Below are 16,315 nucleotides of genomic sequence, written 5' to 3'. Positions count from 1 at the left end.
GCAGAAGGGGACAGGAAAGCTGGTGATAGGGAACCCAGGGTTGAGTAAGGATAGTGTTGATGTGTCGTGAGGTTGTTAACCATTGTCATAGGGCAACATGTGTACTAACTGTTTAATGAGGAACTATTTTGATCTGTAAACCTTCATCTAAAGTGAGAATAGCAGCCCAATTGGAAGAGTGTAGTCGGTGTCACTGAGCTGTGCATGCAGAAATTTTTGAAATGGTGTGTCTTTGGCTATGTGTATTTTCACCAAAAAAAAAAGGTCGCGAAGGGAGAGGGTTGACATGTCATGGGGTGGTTAACCAATGTCATAAAACAATATGTGGACTACTGTTTAATGATAAACTATTTGTTCTGTAAACCTTCACCCGAAGTACAATAAAAAAAATTAAAAAAACAAACAAAAAAGCTGCCCTATAGTTCTGAAAAGCTTGTCCAACCAGTTTCTTACATTTTTTGCCACCCATGATTCACTTACAAGTCCTGAAGTCTTTTCTTCTCCAAGAACTAATAGAAAAAGAAAATTTTTCTCAAGCTGTAGCCTGTCTTAACATGACTTACCAAGATTCCCTTATTGTCAAACCCATTTAATAGTGCAGCATCTATCTGAATACCATTATTAAGTTCTTTGCACTCCATGTATCCATGTATCTAGATAACAAACATATTGTGAGTGTGAGTAGTCTAAAGGAGTGGATCTCACACTGGGGTTCATGGATAGAAATCAGGGAGTCTGTGACCATGGATGGGGAAAAAAGTCTATGTCTTTGTTTTCGCTAGCCTCTGTCTTAAATTGAGCATTTTCTACTCTTATGAATGTAGGCAGGACCTGTTCATACTGTCATATTCCCAGCATGTAGCACAACGCCTAGCGTGGATGCTCAGTAAATATTGGAAAAGAAAAGAAAGAAGAGGTGGAGAGAGGGTGGTTGGAATATGCGAAGATGGTAGAATCTAAATACTCATTTCCTACTCAGTCCTCCTCTACTTTCAACAGTAATAACTACTTCATGAAATGATTTTACCTCCTAGTTGTGTAGTACGTTAGTTTTAAACTGTGTTGTGTGCCCTCTTTAATTTGTTCTACATAATAATCTTGTGAGATAGGAAGTATAGATATTATTCTCTTTATTTTACACATAAGAAACTGAGGCTAAGTGAAGCTAAATTGTCTTGCATGTGGTCTCGTTTCTAGTAAGTCTCACAGCTAAGGCCAGAACCTCAGCCTTTTTGAATACCTAGTTCAGTGCATTTTTTCCTTTCATCAAATCACCCTTAATATAAATGTTGAATCATATTATTAAAAACCATCAGTTTTTAATAAAATCCTGGAGCATGTCCATGGTCAGGAGGCAGCCACACGTTTTTTGGAGGATTTCCATTTGGCCTCAGGGCATACCAGGCTGGCTTCTGGGACTCCGTTCACTTGGCCATGTGAGGTCAACACTTTGCATTACAGCTTTAATAATCCTGTGTTACAGCCTAAATAAGCTTCCTTTAGGACCGGGAAGATGACTCCATTGGACTAGGAATGCCAGAAGTTATTCCTCCAACTTTGAATTCTGCAAACCTATATGTGTACCTTATGCAGTATGACAAGGTAGATCCAGAGCAGGCTTTGAAAGAAGATGGATTTAAGCTGTGTTCTAATATTGGCTCCCATATGAGTTATATATGAGACATTGGGAAAGTTATTTAACTTCTTAGAGCCTTGGTTTTCTGATCTGTAACATGGCAGAGACAAATACCTACCTCATAAATTGCAGGAAATAAATGAAATACAAAATACATGTGAAAATTTCAAGCATAGGGACCAGCACATAATAGGTACTAAGTAAGTGAATTTTAAAAAAGAAACAAAATGCCTGTGATTTCTTTCCAAATCAAAAGTGTTCGAGATTTCTGCTTCTAATGATCTAAGACTTACTGACAACCTCCTTATGTCTACATAATCACTGCATTCCCATCCAATTAGTCATTTCTCGTAAACAAGTTTGGATTCATGGAGTAGAAAAACTCAAGTTGCATTTCAATTCTGTTCCATTATGTTAGTCCCGAGGGCAAATGAGAATTCACATTCCTTCTATTTGAAGTAACTTGTAATTGTACTTTTCTCATTTCCTCTTTTATGAGGTTAGAATTACTTATTTCCAGTTAAGTACATGAGCAGTATTATTTTGCATTGATTCTAACAACATCAAGATGACATAGGCGTGGAATATTACTATGAAAATAACTGGACATTTAAAATATGTATTTCTAATTGTTATATTTTTCTACATATATTTTGAAATATAACTGTCAAATTCTATTTCAGAGACACAAAATATTATAACTGGAAGAGTCCATAGAAATTTATATAGAGATTATAAAATGCTGTCAGTTTACAAATAATGAAGTGATTTGCCTAAGGTTGTAGAGTTAGTTTTCTGTAAATCCAGCTCTGTCTAAAAAATCACAGTCATTAATATGCTTGCCTTATATCTGATTTATTTATTTAAATCAGAAAATTATGGAGAAGAGGACTGTTTGATTAAGAGGCAAGAAAATCTTTTTGTACGTTTCCAGTTTGGTGAGGGAACAATGAAAACAGCTTTCTCATATTCATACCACGTTGCCTTTCTGAAACCAAATGGAAAATTTCGCAAAGCTTATGTGTTTCACTTAAGCATTTCAGGTAATTGGCTAGCACTTTTAATAATTTCACATTAAGTCATTGCCTTTTTAAAAATAACATCCCGTTGTTTTATGTATTATAATTTGTTTATTTTAGCAGATTTTTATAAATTTATCAACTTGTTTCAAGGATCCTAACATGTATTTGCTTGGTACTTGATTATTTAATAGCAAGATGTCAGATACTACATTTCTAAAGTTGAAGAGGCTGAGAAACATTTCTCCTGACCCACAAGAAAAAAGAAAACCTTTGAAGATTAAAAAAAAAAAGTACAAATTTATACTCACTAGATTTAGAAACTAAGAACAGGAGACAAACTTTCCTCAGTAATTTCAAAAACTATATGTTAGAATACGCTTAATTTCATAATATGATAGACCTAAGACGAAAGACTACTTTGGTCACGATTTGCTGTTAACCAGGGCTGTGGATTTCAGAAGATTAACTACCTTGTTAACATTTCCCTTTGGCATGGTGATTAACTGTTCTTAGGCCATTAAATGTTCTTTATTTTTAAACCTGGTAAGGATCAGATTAAGGAACCCTGGTGGTACAGTGGTTAAGCTCTTGGCTGCTAACCAAAAGATGAGCAGTTTGAACCTACCAGCTGCTCCTTGGGAGAATGATATAGCAGTCTGCTTCCATAAAGAGTACAGCCGTGGAAACCCCGTGGGGCAGTTCTGCTCTGTCCTGTAGGGTCACTGTGAGTCAGAATCAGCTCCACGGGTTCTTGGTTTGGTAAGGATCAGATTTGAAGGGTATATACACTGTACTTTCTGAAGAAAGAGGTTCCAAAAGTTTATACCTGGGCCACAGTAACATTAATTACAACCATATTATTTGAAAGCCTAGATAAGTTAGCTAATATACTGCAGATAACTAGTTGCCATCTAGTCAGTTCCGACTCTTGGTGACTCCATGTGCATCAGAGTAGAACTGTGCTCCATAGTGTTTACAATGACTGATTTTTCAGAAGTAGATCACCAGGCATTTCTTTCAAGGTGCCCCTGTGTGGACTTGAATCTCCAAGCTTTCAGTTAGCAGTCAAGCATGGTAACTATTTGCACTACCCAGGGATTCCATACTGCAAATAGAAAAGGGTCGGTTTGTTAAAAAAAGAAAAAAAAAAAAAAAAAAAAAAACAAACCCTTTGCTGTTGAGTCAATTCCAACTCATAGTGACCCTATAAGACAGAGTAGAACTGCCTCATAATTTTTCCAGGGAGCAGCTGGTGAATTCGAATTGCCGACCTTTTGGTTAGCAGCCAAACATTTAACCACTGTACTACCTAACCTGTTGCCATTGAGAACTGCCCCATAGGGTTTCCAAGGAGCATCTGGTGGATTCCAGTTGCCAACCTTTTGGTTAGCAGCCCAGCTCTTAACCACTGCACCACCAGGGCTCCACTGCACTACTGCTTCCCCTGGAACAGAAAACACAGAATTTTGGAGTTAGAAGGGATGTTAGATCATCCTAGTATAATCATTTCATTGCAAGCTGGGGAAACAGGCTCAGAGAAGTAAACTCTAGTATTTATAAAGATGTGTGTGTCTATGTATTTGTGCACAGATTCTGATAACTAACTATCGTTTTTCTACCTAAGGAGATGGACCTAAAAGTATATCTTGAAATTTGGATTTAAAAAAAGAGGATTTTCTTGCACAATTGTGGGTTATTAGATATTAAAATGGTTTACAAAGAAAGCTTGTGTGTATTTTACAAGGAGAAAGTTGAATTACCTTAGAGCTCTGTCATTCTAAGAGTTCATGAATTTTTCACTATCTGAAATGGTTTAGCTGAAATCCTACCCAAAGGAGAAAAGATCAAATAGACAATAAGTTAATTTCTTCTTTGCTTTTTTTTTAATGAATTGCTTTGTTCATTCAATAAGTCTTCATTGAATGACTAATGAATCAAATGTTGAGTCAGATCCTTCATTTATAGACATGCACCAGACATAGTTCCTGGCCTCAAGGATCTTCCAAGCTAAAATGTACAACTTTCTGTAGAAGTTAATACAGAAAAAAGTGATTTCTTTGTAGACACACCTAGCCAATAATTGTTAAGGCAAAATAACTGTGAAGTGGTAGAATTTTTATATGTGTATATATATGTGTGTGTGTGTGTGTGTGTATGTGTGTATAGATATGTGTGTGTATATATATATGTGTGTGTGTGTGTGTATATATATATATATATTTTTTTTTTTTTCCTTTCAGGTCAAACGCTGTTCAAAGTGGTAATCAAATCTCTTTCACCTAAAGAGTTAGTCCGGATTCATGTATCTAAACCATTGGACAGGAATGATGGAACATTTTTGATGAGATATAGGATGTATGAAAGTGTCAGTGAAGGACTGAAGATAGAGGTTCTTTATGGTGATGAACATGTAGCTCAGTCTCCCTATATTTTGAAAGGTAAGTGATTATTACATAATCCAGAATCCTATTTATTTACTGGAAATTCCTATAACACTGTGACAGATATATTACCAGGAAATAGTACATAGGATCAACTTTTAGAACCTTTTAGACCCTGAAATTGACAGAACATAGTCAGTCCCTTCCCAATGACTTTGCCACTACTATTTGCAGAGGTTCCCTATTTGGTAAGAGAACCCATAGCTTTTTGATCTGCCATTATCTTTGCCCTCAGATGGAGGACTTCACGCATATGAGCTTGTTGTTAGGAAACAAAGGAATAAAAAGAGATGAGGTACTGTCTTCATTGTTCCATCTCAATTCATTTATGGTCTAATTTTCTGGGTGTCCTGTGAGTTGCGTGTTTTTTAGAAGCAATGATTCATGCCTTCTGGTGTTCCATTAAACTTTAGAGGGTAGCGTGTTTTCTAGGCAACGTGGGCTGTTAAAGTCTTAGCCGTGTGCAATGGCAGTAAGAGAACAGAACAGAAGGTCATAGTCTGGGAAAATTTTGTGCTAAACCAAGCTTAAACCAAGCTTTGTAGGAGTTCTAAACCCAAGAGTTATCAAGCAGTTTCATTTTTTATGGCTATTCTAGATACATTTTGTTTGGTGTTTGTTGTACTTCAAAGAGAGAACATAATTACTTTCTGAGTTTGAAGGTAATCTGTTTCAAATACTGATTTTCTTTCCTTAGTAGCCAGTGAATGCTCCAGCTCCTGTTTGGAAGGTGGTTGGCAATACCAAAGTCCATGATTAGGAGGGCCATTTAGAAGCCTTTAATATTATTAGAAAAAGAGCCAGCCTAATGTATAGGTCTGTTGCCTTTCAGAATGGGTTATGATGACCTCCAAGGCATGTATAGCAGAGTAAACTGAAGTTCACCTTTACTTGAAATTTTAAGGGAAAGCAAACTAAGTAATTTAAAGATACTTAAATAATAAGAAAAAAATCTTGTGTATTTTATTCATGTAGTTGCCATTTCTGGGATCCTCATTCCTTCGTGTAGATCCATATTTCCATCTAGTATCATTTGCCTTCTGCCTAAAGGATTTCCTTTAACATTTCTTTTAGTGAGGGAATGCTGGTGATGAATTCTTTCAGCTTTTGAATGTCTGAAAAAGTTTTTTATTTCACCGTCATTTTTCAAACACATTTTTGCTAGGTATAGAGTTGTCGGCTGACAGTTTTTTTTTTCTTTTAGTACTTTAAAGATGTTGCTCCACTGTTTCTTGCTTACCTTATTTCCAACAGTAAATATACCATCATCCTTATCTTTGTTTCTCTGTATTGCTTTTAAGGCTTTCTCTATATCAGTGGTTTCGAGCAGTTTGATTATGATGTGCCTTGTTTAGTTTTCTTCACAAGGAGTTCTTGGATCTTTTGGTTTATAATTTCCATCAAATTTGGAAAAATTTTGCTGATTATTTCTTCAAGTACTTTTTCCACCTTGGCCCCTCTTTCAAGGAGTCCAATTATTCATATATTAGGCTTAAAGTTATCTATGTGTTTCATTTTGTATAGTTGCTATTGCTATGTATTTAAGTTAGTAATATTTTCTTCTGCAATGCCCACTTTGTCATTAGTTCCGTTCAGTGTATTTTTCATCTCTTGATGCTTTTTTAATCTCCTTGAGCATTTTTCTGGGATGCAGTTAAGTTACTTGGAAATAGTTTGATTCTTTTGAGTTTTGCTTTTATGATTTGTTAGGCAGGACCAGAGCCATGTTTAGTCTAGGGCTAATTATTCCCCACTACTGAGGGAATACTCTTCTGCATACTCTACCCAAGGCCCTGTGAAATAGATTTTCAGTCTAGCTGGTGTGAACAGACACTATTCCCAGCCCTGTGTGAGTGATGGTACTATTTCCTCTAACCCTGTTGGATAGTTCTTTCCCAGGCTTTGGATAGTTTCCTCACGTGTGTGTTTATCAGTACTTAGCTGAGTATTTGAGGGGGACTTTCTGCTGATCTCTGGGGTTCTAGCTCTGTGAAACTCTCTCCTTCTAAGTCTTTTGTCCTATGTACTTTACTGCCTTGGTCTTCCTGGACTCTTAACTCTGTGAAATGTCGAAGAACAAAATTCTTACTCTGTTAGGAGTAGAAAGAAGTGAGTTTTATTGAGGAATAGTACACCTCAAGTTGGGTGACACTAAGTGAAACACTGAACATGAGGCAAAAGTGAGTTTTTATACACAAAGTATAAAACAGTTTTTTCCATTAGCAGTTGATCACATACTTCCTGAAAACAGGCTATGCAAGCACTTTTTAATAACCTCTTCGTCACATGCTCCCTGGAATATCTTTAGCAAATGTTTTCTGAGAACAAAGAACAACAACATAGTTTTGCCTCTTTCCTTGATTGCCCAAGAGGACTCCAAGTTAACCCATTACTATGAGCTCAGTCCGAATGCCTCTAACTTGAAGTTCTGCTAGCACATTCCTTCTTTTTGATCAAGACCTTGCCAGGGGGTTGCAGATCACCCACAATGAAGTAGTCTTTTTTTCTGCAAGGACTTTATCTGCCTTCCTCAAGGGACTTTGGTTTATTTCAATAATTGTTTTTCTTCACCTTGCCAAGTTAATATGCCTCATCTTCAGGGTGAGTTGATTTCACTGGGGTCATTGTAGCAGACAAGGCCACACTGGAGGAACAAATTCAGATGGAGCTCAAACAATAAGAGTCAAAATGGAACATTTTGGGAAATAAAGAAGGTTCATCAAACAAGTCAGTCATTAGTAAAAATAGAAAAAAAATTACCTTGAATTTGTGGAAGGGATCACTTAAGCTGGTTATTACATAGTGTATGTCTCTCTGAGATACATAATTCGCATAGCAAGGGGGGGTCCTGTTTTGATTACAAGCATTAGACAAACATTTTATAAAGCATTTGATTAGTCCTATAATAATTATTATAATAAATCAAGATGATTAATCCAGTCTACAATATAGAGTGCAACAAAGATCCAGTGTCTAAAAAGAGAGAATCGGGCATCAGAAGGTAGTGAATGTAACCAAGTAGCTTTCCTGCAAATTTTTCTGATGTCTTGTTCTGCTTCTTCTGTGTTATTTATCTAAGTGCAACAAGAGATACTGCTAATAACACAAACTCCTCCTTGTTGGGTTAGAAGAAAAATCAAGAGCTATTCTGTTATCTAATATAACCTTAGCAAGAGATTCCAAAGATTTCTGTTGTGCTGGCTTTCCATCTGCAATATTATCAGCAATTTGAGCCATTGTAGCAGATAAGTTGTGGATAGATTTTTCAAGCTGGGGAATACCACAGTTAGGTAGAAGTGCTCAGAAGAACACTCATCCCATCCCAGGTTTCTCAGCTATTGGGTTAGATGAATTGGGCAAATAGTCTCTCTTTTCCAAGTGAGAATTTTTAGATCACTAGTCCAGTGTCTACTTTCATTATAGAAGTGGATATTCAAAGAAACTCCTAAAAGCCCTAATGTGCGTTGACCCATCAATCTCCAACCATCCAAGCAAGGTAGTGCCCAGGTGTAAGAGTCATTGCTTGGATTTTGTTCTTTGTGGGGTAATTCAATCCCCCACACAAAAATACATACCTATCAGGGGCAAAAATCATACCACTTTTAGTATCATTGTGTGGGGGAGGAAATGGATTGATTAACTTGTTCAGTCCAGTTTTCTGTTAATGAATTGCTGTAAGCAGAAAATAGTCCCAACTGTAATGGGATTGCTTGTTTTAACAGTTCAGTGCAGGAAGAGGAGCGGGGACTATTGGAGCAAGAAGAATCGTTTTTAGGTGAGGTTGATCAACCAAACCATTTTTGAGTCAAATTAAAGCATGGTATCTGAGGTTGATCGAACAGTCCAGGGAGATGCCGTAGTCTGACACATATAGCTCGTTTGAAAGTAGTGCTGAAATTAACAGTAGTATTGGGTACAAGATTTTAGTTCAATAGAGGTGACGCTAGTGGGTCTGAATTTTCATGCCCGCATCACAGGTGGGGATGACAGATCCAACATTCAGTCACGTTACTGGCACTAGCTACTGATCAAGTTAACTTAACAAATGCATTTTCTCTACAAGTGCTAGAATGAATTGTTAGGAATAGAAGAATAAGGCTTAAATGAACCTTCACTTTGAATGAAATTACCATGGAATAAGACATCAGGTATACAATAAAACTATTAAAAATATCTACTACTATTAAACAAAGTCCACAAACTTCAGCAACATGTAAGAGGCCTTATTTTGTAATCTTGGGACTGTCTACCTCAGATATTATATGCTTCTGGCCACAGGTAATTTTTAAGTCCCCAGAAGGCTGACTAGTCCAAAGAGGAGATTTGGCTCTCTTGAGTAGTGACAGGTGGATCCAAGGTTTAACTCCTTTAAGCTTGGCTGCGCAGGGATTGGTGAGAAGAACTAGGTATGGTTCCTCCTAACGAGGTTCATGTTAGTTCATGTTAGTTGATGTCTTTCCAATATACATATTCTCCCAGAGCTGTGTTAGGCAGGCTTCAAGAGTCCAATTTTTGTTCACTAAAGGCTTCCCTCACCTGTGAAAGATACCCTGTAGAATATTGGATTAAAGAGTGACAATATTTTAGTTGCACAGATTGTACAATATTAGAGTCAGTGCAAGCAATATAAGGGAGGACAATAGGCCTTCCAGTGACTATTTCATAGGGGTAAGTTTGTGGGATCCAAATAGTGTAGATCTCAGGTTTAAAGGAGCTAAGGAAAGAACCTTGGTCCGGGACAAATTTAAATCTTCAAAAAGTTTCGTTATTTGAGTTTTTATAGTCCTATTAGTTCTTTCTGCTAGTTCAGAAGACAGAGGGTGATAAGGGCAATGTAGTCTTTGATAAATGGGGAAAACTCAACATAGCCCTTGGATAACTTGGCTGGTAAAATGAGTTCCCCAGTTGCTACAAAGAATTCTTGGTGTTCATCAGATGGGTATGATGTTTTCAAGGAGCTTCTTTGCCACAAAAGAGGCAGCAGCACGACAGCAGGGGAAGCCTTCCACCCAATGTGAAAATCTACAAATCATTACTACTACATTTTTATAACTATTTGAAGACAGAAGCTGAATAAAATCTAACTGCCATTCAAGCATAGACCCAGAGGGTAAAGGATACCATCCTGGTGGGACTTTAAGGTGTTTTCCAGGATTGTAGTGGGGGCATATAGGACAATGGGTGGCAACATGTTCAGCAGCCTCAAAAATTTCTCCCAACCAGTATTTTTTTAAGACCCCAACCATCTTCTCTCATTTCGTATGGGACCCTTCATGTAAGGCTTGTAACATGGGAACATACAGAAAGTTGGGTAAAAAGATTTTCTTCTTAGTCCATAATTTACTAACAGGGTCTTGGTAACATCCTGCTTTTTTCCATGTCTCAGTATTGTCCATTTGGGCCAATTGTTGGTGTTTTAAAAGCTTTTTTAAAGTAAATTCCCAAAGGTTGGAATTGTCAGTAAGTAAATTTAGAGAGTGTCTTTATTCTAAGTGCAGAAATAATTTGAGAGGCAGCTTGTTTGGCTGCCATATCAGCAAGGTTATTCTCTCTTATTTCCTCAGTCTAGGGTACTCATTTTGATTGATGTGCTCGTATCTTTATTACTGAAATTTCAGAGGGGAGCAGTAAAGCACACAGGAGGTCTGCTACTAAGGCCCTATTTTTTATAGCATTTCCAGAGGAGGTTAAAAACCCTCTCTGTTCCCATAACTTTCCAAAATCATGGACAACTTCAAAACAATATCTACTGTCTGTAATTTCTGGACTTTCCAGAAGCAATTCTACAGGCTCTAGAGAGGGCAGTTAATTCAGCTTGTTGAGCTGAAGTGCCTTCAGGGAGGGCCTGACTTTCAAGGACCTCAGAAGAAGTTGTAACAGCATATCTGGCTTGATAGTGAGCACTGCTGGATCAGGTTTCAGATAGGAGCCATCTATGAACAAAACTAGATCAGGATTTGTTAAAAGGGTCTCCTTTAAGTCTTTTCGAGTAGTCAAGACCTGTTCAGTTAAGTCCAGACAATCATGTGCGGGATAGCTGTTTTTATTAGTTGCAGGGACAAGAGTGGCTGGATTTAAACAGGTCATGGAACATCGCCTGATATTAGATGCAGCCAGGAGAACGTCACAGGAGGTAGGTCTGCTGACAGAAAGATGTTGTCTTAGGGCAGAATTAAGTAAAGCGGACACAGCACGGGACACATAAACACCTAAAAAGTTTCCTAATACTACATCTGCAGTGATTTCGGTAGTTTGGCAGTAGTTGCCACAGCCCTAAGGCAGGGAAGATATCCCCTGGCTACCAGGTAGAGCTGCAGATTACAATATCCCACAGATTTCTGTTGTTCCCTGTGGTTTTGTATAAGGATACCCAAAGCATTTCCGGATATTTCATGCACAAGTAAGGAAAAATCTAAGTGGTAATTAGAAAAACCCAAAGCAGTTGTATTCATCAGGACCTCCTTCAGTTGAGCTATGGCTTCTTAATCTTCTGGTGTGAGCTGCAATGAATCTGGCTTAGAGGCTTTTAAATATTTATATTAGGGTTAAGCCTATAGGGAAAACTTCGGTATCCAGGCCTGACAATAGCCACCCCAAACCACCAAACCTGTTGCCATCGAGCCATTTCTGACTCATAGCAACCCTATAGGACAGAGTAGAACTGCCCCATAGCGTTTCCAAGGAGCGGCTGGTGGATTCGAACTGCTGACCTTTTGGGTTAGCAGCCAATCTCTTAACCACTGCGCCATCAGAGCTCCAACAATAGCCACAGAGGCCTAGAAATCCTCATAATTGTTTGTTTCAGGTGCAGGGAAAGCAAAAATAGCCTCTTTTCATTTAGGATCAATGAAGATGCCTTCTGCAGAGATTAAGTGACCTAAATATTTGACAGAAGGATGGGCTAACTGCAATTTTTCTTTGGAAACCTTATGTCCACTAGCACCCAGATGTTTTAATACAGTTATACTATTTTTGAGGCAGGCTTTCTGGGATATTGAGCAAATCAACAAAGTATCAACATGCTGCAGTAATGTAGATTTGTTGGCAAATTGTAAAGGCTGCAAATCTGCATGCAAATTTTGAGAGAAATAAGTAGGGGATTCAGTAAACCTTTGGAGCATTACAGTCCAGATAAATTGCTGGTTTTCCCAGATAAAGGAAAATAAATATTGGCTTTCAGAATGCACAAGAAAACTGAAAAGAGCACTGCAAAGATCCACAACTATAAAATGGGTAGTGTCAGAGGGGACATTTGAAAGTAACAAATGAGAATTGAGAACTACTGGGAATCTGGGTAATGCAATTTGATGGCATGTAAATCTTGAATGGATCTCCAGCCCCTATTGTTTGGTTTTCTTACTAGAAGAACAGGAGTATTGCAACAGCTAGCACAAGGGAAAATTAAACCCTTAGAAAGGAAATCTTGAATGATGGGCATAAGTTGTTCCTTTGCTTCCTGTTTAAGTGGTTACTGGGGAATCTTTGGCAAAGGTTTAGATGAATCTGCTTGGATTTTAATAGGTTCAGCTGACGAAACTTGGACTACATCTATGGATGTAGCGGCCCATAACGTTTCAGTAATTAGGGAGAAAATACCAGAAGGGAGGGGATTAGGTTGAGTAGGATTTTGAAGAGACATGACAAGCACTTACATGCAACAAATAGCCTCTTCCGTTTGATATGATCTAGTTATAAACCTGCTTCTGTTGACTGTGGGATATCAGGTAGGCTCAATAATATTTCCCCCTTCTCGTTAAATTATAAATGCCAATTGCATTTAGATAAAAGATCTCTTCCTAATAACAGATTAGCAGGAGTATTGCGGCTAAACAAAAAGGATGTAAATCTTCAATAGGGCAAGAGATATTGGAACAGGCTAGGAATACTCAGCATTTATTTTTGATTAATGATGCCCACTACTTCTGAGGTTTTTCTACTCCAGGGCAGGGGTTTTGGTAAACAAATGAGGTTAATAGCAGACAAGGTGGCTCTGGTGTCATCTAAAAATTGGCAAGTTTTTCCATTAATGTATATGGTAGTCTCCCCTTCCGAGTTGAGCGCCACCATGGGAAAAGTCCCTGAGTTACCCTATAACCCCATCATTCTATATTGGGTTGAGGGTGTCCTGCAGAGGAGTCTTCCATTTATTTTTCAATTTATAGCATTTATTCTTCCAATGGCCAGGTTTCTTACAATAATGACAAATATCAGCCTTGGTGCCATTGGAAGCTTTGGCATTCTTCTTTTGACTGGGAGATTGCAACTGTTGCAGCTGGAAGGCCACAAGTTTGATAGCTCTGGAGGTCGTCTCAGTCTTCAATAGTCTGGGAAAGCCTGTAAGCCAATTTGGTTACTTCAACAATAGGAGCCATTTCCCGATACAGTTGGTGCCGTTTTACCGAGGCTGAAATTTCTGGTTTAAGGCCAGATATAAAAACAGCATTAAAAGCACCTGAAGCAGATAAGGAATGTCCATAGTGTTTGGAAAACTTTTGGAGCAATTGGGTTTAATAATCATAAACACCCTCATCCTTATTTTGTTTACAGTAGTGAATTTTGTCCAATCAACTAGTGGGGGAATGGCTTTGGGGATAGCTTCCAACAAACTTTTGCATGTCCCAAGAATCTTCCAGCAGCTCAGTAGCTGTTTTATCTATATTCAGAGTCAAGCTATGTTTAGGGTCCTTCCATTCAGCTTACTCTAGCTACAACTGAGCCTCCCTGGCCCAATTATCATATGATAGTTGATAAAAATCGGGGAATCCAGGGTGATAAGCTTCAACAAGAATTTTCAATTCCTCAGCAAACTTATAAGGCTCTTTGTGTAGTTTTGGGAAAGGCTTTACAGTGCTATACAACTCTGAATAAGTCCGAGTGGGAGGAGTATCTTCAGCATCCATACTGCAACAGATATTTTAAAAGGCATTTCAGACAAAGGCTTATCAGCTGTTTTCTTTGGAAAGAAAGGGAGTTCAGACAGAGTGTTATCAGAGAAATAGGAGGGCAGAGAAAGATACAAAGGAGTAGCAGCTGGATATGGAGCAGAGGGGTAGAAGCTGCAGTTTGACATTGCAACCCTTTATTCTGTTAATTTAGAGACAGCGTTCCGCAGGGAAGCAATCTTACTGTCTTGGTGTCTTTTAGAGGTCTTTAATACCAATCAAATAGGCGTCCTATTGAGATAGTTTAGTACGGGAGACTAGGTTTTCCAATTTATTGCACAGAAAAACTAAAGAGATCAAAGAGAACTCCAAATGGGCCACTGATTTTCCAAACTATCCTAGGTAAGCTTATGTCAACCAGAGAAGAGTGCACGTTAGAGGGCCAAAGTACTTTGTTCACGTAGTGGACAGAAGTTCCAGAAGGCTGCTCTGAACTGCCCCTAGATTTGGCATTTCCCATTCACCCAACAGGTAGTCAAAACAGATAGTCAGCGCTTACTTGTAAGTACAAAAACAAATCTTGCAATAAAACTTGAAGAGCTTCCAAAGCAAGAGAGCAGAGTTTGGATTCAAGAGGTTATTTACCTTAGGACGACTCCCAAAATTTCACAGAAACAGAGAGCGCAAATGGCTTAGCTGGTACAAAAGCCCAAGTCCTTGATGCCTCGGAGTCATGAAAGATGATCCACCTTCAAGATCCCACTTCTGACACCAGAAATATTACTGGACAAGATTCTTATTCTGTTAGTAGTAGAAAGAAGTGAGTTTTATTGAGGAATAGTACAACTCAAGTTGGGAAGCACCAAGTGGAAGTATAAAGTGCTCCACTGGACATGAGGCAGAAGTGTTACCAGGTGGAAACCACAGGTTCTTACTCAGCATGACTCGTACTGGCCAATAAATGAAAGACTGAGGTGGGAGAACAAGAAAGGCACCTTTATTTCATTGTACAAGGAAATGGAGTCAGTCAGTGCTTACTACTGCCAAGACTGCTTGCCAAGGGTGGGCAAGCAGGTTAAACTTTTAAAGGGGTTTACAAGTAGAGAGTTCATACAAGTTACGTCAGCAACGTTCTTCATCATACTACACAGGCGCAGTGGGGTTTACATATAACCTCCAAGCAAAGCACGATTCAAATGAAAAGCTGGGGGAGGGAGGAGCCCAGCAAAGGAAACGATTTCACACTACAATACTGGGAGGAAGCCAGGTAAAGAATACGGCACTATGGGAGTTCTGTCTCAGAAGTGAGTTTTTATACACAAAGTCTAGCATGACCACAAACAGTTTTTTTCCATTATCAGTTGATCACATACTTCCTGAATATAGGCTATGCAAGCACTTTTTGATAACCTCTTCATCATATGCTCCCTGGAATATCTTTAGCGAGTATTTTCTGAGAACAAAGAACAACTGCATAGTTTTGCCTCCTTCCTTGTTTGCCCAAGAAGGCTCCAAGTTAACCCATTACTGTGAGCTCAGTTGGAATGCCTCTAATTTGAAGTTCTGCTCATACACTCCTCAACTCAGTGAAACTATCAGGATTTCCCTAGATTTTCTCTTCCCTCTCCAGAACCTAGAAATTCTCTTATGCAGTAAGCTGGGGGCTCACCTCATTTGTTTGCCATCTCTCATACTCACTCTTCTTTGTTACCTAATGCCCAGTGTCTTAAAAACTGTTGTTTCATATATTTTGTCTGATTTTTTTGGTTGTTTCAGGTGGGAGGGTTAATCTGGTAGATGTTACTAATCTTGCCTGAAATGGAAATCATCAAGAAAATAAAGTAAATTCTAAAAATCATTTTTATATTAAAATAAATATGGATATATTTTGGGACAAGATATAAAATTTGCATGAAATCTTTTTTTTTTTTCTTTTTTTTATATTTTATTGTACTTCAGGTGAGGGCTTACAGAACAAGTAGTTTCTCATGAAACAGTAGTACACATGTTGTTTTATGACATTGGTTTAACAACCCCACAACATATTAACCCTGTAACTTCTCAACTTTCTTTTTTGGTGAAGATACACATAGCCAAAGATACACCGTTTCAAAAATTTCTACATGCACACTTCAGTGACATTGACTACGCTCTTCCAGTTGTGCTGTTATTCTCACTTAAGATGAAGACTTAGAGAACAAAATAGTTTCTCGTTTAACAGTTACTACAAATGTTGCCCTGTGACACTGGTTAACATTCTCACAACACATCAACAATATCCTTACTCAACCTTGGGTTCCCTATCACCAGCTTCCTTGTCCCCTTCTGCCTTCT

General features: G+C 38.2%; 1 protein-coding gene across 1 annotated transcript in view; it reads left to right on the top strand.

Annotated features, from left to right (window-relative positions):
• POGLUT3 (protein O-glucosyltransferase 3) overlaps positions 1-16,315 on the top strand; it is a 44,772-nt gene that overhangs the window by 7,434 nt on the left and 21,023 nt on the right. Inside the window, exon 2 of the mRNA XM_004382477.2 lies at positions 4,899-5,096. Within this exon, the coding sequence (XP_004382534.1) occupies positions 4,899-5,096 (198 nt within the window). The remainder of the gene's footprint in view (positions 1-4,898; positions 5,097-16,315) is intronic.

This window comes from Trichechus manatus, unplaced genomic scaffold (genome assembly GCF_000243295.1).
Source record: "Trichechus manatus latirostris isolate Lorelei unplaced genomic scaffold, TriManLat1.0 scaffold00094, whole genome shotgun sequence".
Taxonomy (NCBI): Eukaryota; Metazoa; Chordata; class Mammalia; order Sirenia; family Trichechidae; genus Trichechus; species Trichechus manatus.
This window is presented reverse-complemented; position numbering and strand designations above follow the sequence as displayed.